At 38.8% G+C, this 7151-nt stretch overlaps 1 protein-coding gene across 1 annotated transcript; it reads right to left on the bottom strand.

The window, feature by feature from the left end:
• Positions 1-955: 955 nt before the first annotated feature.
• On the bottom strand, positions 956-3496 carry LOC110890347 (tubulin beta-2 chain). The gene is made up of 3 exons (XM_022137945.2): positions 3019-3496; positions 1947-2216; positions 956-1843 (listed from the first exon to the last, which is right to left on the bottom strand). The coding sequence occupies exons 1-3, from the start codon at positions 3410-3412 to the stop codon at positions 1170-1172; spliced, it is 1338 nt and encodes a 445-aa protein (XP_021993637.1). The 5' UTR covers positions 3413-3496; the 3' UTR covers positions 956-1169.
• Positions 3497-7151: the final 3655 nt, after the last annotated feature.

Raw genomic sequence — 7151 nt, 5'->3', positions numbered from 1 at the left:
ATGCCACTGCCGCTATTACATGAACCAGTGACCAAGTAGCCGGAATCGAGACACACGTCGTTGTCGCCCCTCTTGTCGTCGGTGTCTTTTACTTGTATACACAGGTGCTTAAAACCATGCGCTTTATTGAGGAGGTCTTACACGAATCTCTTTGAACTTGCTGATGTTTGTGATCTCATTGCGTTCGTGTGTGTACATCTATGTAACATGACTTTAAATTGATTATATCTTCACAGTAGACTATAATTGTGATTTTGTGTAGAGTATATGGTTACCTTTCTTTATTTATTTGTCTTGATATGTCATAAGACAATATGGTGTTATCTCATAATACAATTTGCCTTCACCGGGTGGATCCATCCATCAGTAAATAGGGTGAATTTGATGTCTCTATATTTACAAGGATCATCATTGTGGTTAGTTAAATAACTTTTGGGTTGTGGTTCTTTTTTAGCTTACCGCCTGATTGTCTAATGCGTAGGAGTTCAATATTTTCACTACAATATTAAATGGGTAAGCTTTTTGTATAACTAAATCTGATATATGAACAACCTCCCATGAAATCCTTACTTCACTATTCACCTGATTCGTCTCATGTGAATTGTGTACATGCCGCATTATGTCGACTCCGTGACAACGTACGGGTTTCCCACTAGTATTAATTAAAGAAACTATATTTAAACCTTTTAACTCTACCCGTTCCCAAGCACCTCGTGTCGTGTAGAGGATAATCAACATTTGGATTAAAAAATTGCAGGGGTCATGGGAAATCCACATCATCAAGCAGTGATGATGACTATAGAAAGAAGTTGTCAAGTAGAGCAGCTAGAATGAGGTCCGCTCAAAGAGAGGTAACGAAGCTCACAGTTTCCCAACACCCAAGTTCCTATGTAAAAAAAAAGGGGGTCAAGTTGAGGATGAATAGCACAATGAACGCAAAGCAAACAAATCATGAAGAGAAAAAAACACAAACAGCTCTTCCTAGAATAAAACTTACAATTTAAAACCAGACAAAAAAAGACAGTTAAATGAAATCACCCAATATAAGGTTGGCAAAACAGAAAACATTACTTTCTCCTACAAACGTTTAGAAATAATGACAAAAGCAGAATACAACCACTGGTTGTAATCAAAATTCCTCTTTTACCCTTTTAACTTCCCATCGTTTCTCAAGCCTCATCATACTCCTCTTCCTCCTCATATTCTCCCTCTTCATCAGCAGTTGCATCTTGATACTGTTGATACTCAGAAACCAAATCATTCATATTACTCTCAGCCTCCGTAAACTCCATTTCATCCATACCTTCACCGGTATACCAATGCAAGAAAGCCTTCCTCCTAAACATAGCGGTAAACTGCTCGCTCACACGCCTAAACATTTCTTGAATAGAAGTCGAGTTCCCAATAAACGTAGACGCCATTTTTAAACCGGTTGGTGGGATGTCACAAACAGTTGACTTCACGTTATTCGGGATCCACTCGACAAAGTAGGACGAGTTCTTGTTTTGCACGTTTAGCATTTGTTCATCGACTTCTTTTGTGCTCATTTTGCCACGGTAGATCGCTGATGCGGTTAGGTAACGACCGTGACGTGGGTCTGCAGCACACATCATGTTCTTGGCGTCCCACATTTGTTGGGTGAGTTCAGGTACGGTTAAAGCTCGGTATTGTTGGGAGCCACGGGATGTTAGAGGGGCGAAACCAACCATGAAGAAGTGGAGACGCGGGAATGGGATGAGATTCACAGCGAGCTTTCGCAAGTCAGAGTTGAGTTGACCAGGGAATCGTAAACAGCAAGTCACTCCAGACATTGTTGCGGAAATTAGATGGTTCAAATCACCAACTGTAATAAAAATTAACCGTTAAAACTTAGACACATATTAAAAATTAATCGTAAACAGCAAGTCACTCCAGACATTTAGCGTTAACTCGTTGAGGATGCTTACAGCTTGGGGTAGTGAGTTTGAGGGTTCGGAAACAGATATCGTATAATGCTTCGTTATCGAGAACCATACATTCATCGGCGTTTTCAACGAGCTGGTGGACAGATAAGGTGGCGTTGTAAGGCTCAACAACGGTATCGGAGACCTTTGGTGATGGGAATACTGAGAATGTCATCATCATTCGGTCGGGATACTCTTCCCTGATCTTTGAAATCAAAAGGGTACCCATGCCGGACCCTGTTCCACCTCCTAGAGAATGGCAGACCTGGAAACCTGCATTTGAACACAATTAGCATCCAGCATAAACTTCTTATCAAACTGAAGATCATATGTATCAAAATGTGTTCAACATGAAACTGTTATCAAACTGAGCACGATTAACATCTTTATAACTGAAGAGCATATCAATCAAAATGTGTTCAACATGAAACTGTCATCAAATTGAACACACTATTAACATCTTTTTAGCTGACATGGATCAATATATGTTCAGCATGAAATCAAACCTAACATTATTAACATCTTTATAACTAAAAATCATATGTATCAAAAATGTTAATAAAATTATTATAAAGTCAAACATCATTAACATATTAATAACTGAAGATCAAATGGATTATATAATGTTCAACATGAAACTGTTATCAAATTGAACACATTTAACATAGTTATAACTTAATATCATATGGATCAAAACTGTTATCTAATTGAACATAGCTACAATGGAAGATCATATGGATCAAAACTTGTTCAACATGAAACTGTTGTCAGACTGAACACCTTTAACTTAATTAATGTTTATAACTAGAGATCACATGTATCAAAAATTGTTCAACATAAAACTGCAACCAAATTGAACACCATTAAAATCTTTATAACTGAAGATCATATGGATCAAAATTTGTTCAGAATAAACTGTAATCAAACTGAACACTATTAACATCTTTTTAACTAAATCACGATAGATCCAGAGCACATAATTAACAGATCTGCAAATCTCTACCTCATATTAAAACATCATTCAATAGTATTAAACACAATCAACAATAACATAAACATCTAATAGAACATATACCTTGCAAACAATCACAGTTCTCAGCTTCCTTCCGAACAACATCCAAAACCGAGTCAATCAACTCAGCACCTTCAGTATAATGACCTTTCGCCCAATTATTACCAGCACCGGACTGCCCAAACACAAAGTTATCCGGCCGGAAGATCTGGCCGTACGCTCCAGATCTGAGACTGTCCATCGTTCCTGGCTCCAGATCCATAAGCACGGCGCGTGGAACAAACCTTCCGCCGCTAGCCTCATTGTAATACACATTAATCCTCTCGAGCTGCAGCTCAGAATCTCCGGTGTACTTTCCAGTCACATCGATACCGTGTTCTGCACAAACTACCTCCCAGAACTTTGCTCCGATCTGGTTTCCGCATTGACCGCCTTGAATATGGAGAATCTCACGCATCTTCGCCGGTGCCGTAGATCGGAGTTGCAGGTTAGGGTTAGGGTTTTGACGAGAAGATAGTTATAGAGAAACAGAGAGAATGAATGAATATGGCGGTTTTTATAGATATTTGTATAGGTTGTTTTTTTAAATGGCTCCAAAATGAATTGATTTGAAATTTGAATGGACGGTAGATGATGGTTTAAATGAGGGGGATCTGACGGTGGAGAAGGAGTTTGACAGATGTGAAATTGGAAATTAGATATTATATTATTGTTAATGTTAATGTTAATTGGAGTCCAGGTAATAAATATTATTCTTTTTGTACCTAGGCTAGGCGTAATTAAAATATGAAAATGAAATGGAATTGATATTTGTTTGACGTCCGGCGCCGGCCACCCATGCAATCACATGCTCCGCCATGTGAAAATGAGATCTTTGTGTTTTAGGTTTCAAGTGCTTAATAATGATAAATATAATAATAACAAAATATTATTATAGAAGATAGTTCAAATGAAAACCACTTTTATTTATTGTGAAGCCTAAAAAACACACAAATTTTTTTTTTCAATTTTTTTATAAAAATCGCTGGTTTTTATATATAAAAAAAACTTAAAAAAAAAAATTTGTGTAGTGCACATGTGTAATAATACACATGTGTAGTACACATACACATGTGTAGTATTACACATGTGCACTACACAAAAAAAAATTCTTTTTTTTTTGAAAATTGTTTTATATAAAAAAACCTGCGAAATTTGGTTTGCAAAAAAAAAAAATTAAAAAAAAATTGTATGTTTTTTTGGTTTTTTTAATTAGCTTTCGAGTTTTCACAAAAACTAGTGGTTTTCATTTGAACATTCCCTTATTATTATAATTGTATAGTTGTAACGAATAATATAAAAATAATAGTAATAATTTATTCTTTATTAAGTAGACGTTAGAATAAATAGTAATGGCTTTAACAAGAGAAGTGCTTAATACTTCATTCTCTTCGTGGATATGAAAAAACGTTATTGGTAAGTTAAAAAAAAATATAGCACCAACACAATTTGTAGGAAAATAATTTTGAAAAAAAAAATAAACCAAAGGGTTTCTTCTTTGAGGTTTAAACGTATCATAAATAAACGTATAAATAAATGTTATATCTGATTGGTTTCAAATTCACTAGGTCATCATTTTGGACCCTCAGAAGGTCCACCACTATCGGAAGGAAATTGAAAACAATCGGGCAGTGGTCAACCACTACCAGGAGGGGGTTGAAAACTGACGAGGTATGACCCGGACCGACTAACCCGACCCGGTCATTACCTATTATTTTATTATAAGTAATCAATGATATTCACGTTTATTCTAGAATGTTTCATTCTGCATGGATAAACCAAGTAACCGAATCTCCAATATTCTTGGAAGATCATGCAAATCCCTAACACACCGGATTATCTCCTAACTTACGGGAAACCCTAATCGTAAACTATAAATAGAGGTAAACATCAAAAGTATAAATATTCTGCTCTTACCAACTTTCTCTCTACATATTTTCTTACTCCCAAATTACCGAGATTTATTCTCACGCCATATGGTGATTACAGGAAAAACCCCATTCTTGTAACGAGTCCTAACGGTGTTCTGTTTTGCAGCCAGCAGTTCCGATCACCAAGAGTTGAAGTATTCGTCGGAGCCTAACCGTTCAGTTTAGTGTTTCTTCATTGGCGCCATCCGTGGGACCAACGGTAGCACCAGACAACTTATACCCAACGGCAAGCGGTCAGAACACGGCAATTACACCAAGTCCGGCGGTGACAACCAGTCACCCGCCATTTACGACAATCTTTGCAGCTACTACAACTCCTGCATCACCAGCAGTAACCAGGTCTCTTGACTTAGAGTTTGAGGCAGAAACCCCACCTGGGTTTCGGGAAATTCCGACCATCACATACGGGTCGGTGTCTGAACATTCTCTCTCATACACTTCATGGCAACTGAAGGGGTAAGGTCCCAAAAACCTCACTTCGAGTACTTGAGACCATACCACAACCTCATCTTTTAACCCTTTTTAGACCTTGCGTGGCCGTGCACTGGTCCTACAAAGAGAACTTAGAAGAAAAGCAGCAAGCAACACATGCGCGCCAAAGGAGAACTAATGTATCCTTGCACCTCTCTCCATAATAAACAGGGATAAAAATCCCGGCAAGCACTTCCGCTTAAATAATACCCAGACTTGGATCTTATTTACTTGACTGATACCACACGATAAGGAGTCACACTGGATTACGGCTGTAATCTTCTAGAAGACTCAATCGTGCACCACCAGATGGTTATAACCGTCTGGCCACGTGTCATCATCCTGGGCTCTCTTGAAGTCACGGTGATGGCATGAAATTAAAGAGAAATCTCCACTTGCCCACTTTCCACGTGGCAATACCCCAGCCGTTGATCAAAATCGCGATCTGTGTGCTCTCACGTCGGATTAAGAGAATTAACGGAGGGAAAGATAACCGTTTACGGAGTTAGCACATTCCGTCAATATTTCAATAACAGGTTTCCCCGCCCAAACTTCGGCTATAAATAGAGGAGTAATTCAGGTACAAGCTTCAAGTTACATTCACTTCACTTATACTTCTTCTTCTTCATATACCGATACTTATTCTCACGCTGAAGGGTGGTCACGGAGAGAACCCCCATTCTCCCCGTGGCGAGTCTGACGGTGTCTGTTTTGCAGCTATCGAGAAGAAGAGAAGATCTGTTCCCCTGAACCGAGCGAGAAGAAACCAACCCTTTTATGCAGAACCTAACCCCCTAGATTATTTGATTCCGGTCATTTATCTAGTGTTTCTTCATTGGCGCCCACCGATTTCTCTGTTTCATCCATTTTTCTCCTTTCGATTCATTCTTTTCATTCCCTGTTTCATATGGCAGAGAATTCATCATTTCACCCATCAAGTCCTCGATCTGAATTCAAGGGTTTTACAACCCGAGATGTCCAGATCGACGGAATCATGGGAAGTAAAGGAAGCAACAACAGTCATTCGGAAGAAAATGACTCCATGACACAAACAGGAGTTCATAACCGTTCAGATCTACCCCTGGAAAGAACTCCAGAGTACTGGTTCAACAGATTCCAGATCACTATGAACCAAATTTTCACACAAAACATCAGATCTGAGTTGCCAAATGTCAGATCTGATACTCTGACAAAAGGAAAAGGTAAATTTGACGCTGCAATATTAGACCCACGGATACCTAATCAGTGCGACATCCAATCAAGTAGTCATGACAAGATGATTCAAAAATCAGAAGATACCGATTGCCAGGAAGCCGAACAAAAGCAGATAAACATGGTGCAAGAAGGTCCCTCACGAAGGCCAAACAAACGAAACCATAATCAGCATTGGAGAGAGCAACAAGTTGTATTTCCTGTTGTTCCTGGAGGACCTCAGGAAGAACGTCCAGTAATTATCACCGGTATCTTCGGCCACTACAGAACCGACTACATGTTCATAGATCCAGGAAGCTCGATGGATATAATCTATGAACAATGTTTCAAGCAACTTGATCCAGAAGATAAAGCATGTTTAGAGCCAGTTGATTTTCCCCTCACTGGTTTCTGCAACGAAGCTGTGTTCCTATTGGGACAAATTGCATTTCCTGTGACTCTCTCAGATGGTGAGCATTCGCGCATAGTCACAGTAATTTCATGGTCATGCTGGCAACATCACGCCACGATGTATTGCTGGGAAGAAGATCGCAAAGAGAATTC

The sequence above is a fragment of the Helianthus annuus genome, chromosome 11 (genome assembly GCF_002127325.2).
Source record: "Helianthus annuus cultivar XRQ/B chromosome 11, HanXRQr2.0-SUNRISE, whole genome shotgun sequence".
Taxonomy (NCBI): Eukaryota; Viridiplantae; Streptophyta; class Magnoliopsida; order Asterales; family Asteraceae; genus Helianthus; species Helianthus annuus.
The sequence above is the reverse complement of the archived record's forward strand: the minus strand, read 5'-3'. Positions and strand labels throughout refer to the sequence as shown.

Coding starts and splice junctions, on each gene's coding strand:
- LOC110890347 (XM_022137945.2), bottom strand. CDS start 3,412: ATGCGTGAGATTCTCCATATTCAAGGCGGTCAATGCGGAAACCAGATC. Junction 2,217..3,018: donor GAACTGTGATTGTTTGCAAG/GTATATGTTCTA, acceptor GTTCAAATGCAG/GTTTCCAGGTCTGCCATTCT. Junction 1,844..1,946: donor CAAACTCACTACCCCAAGCT/GTAAGCATCCTC, acceptor TTTTTATTACAG/TTGGTGATTTGAACCATCTA.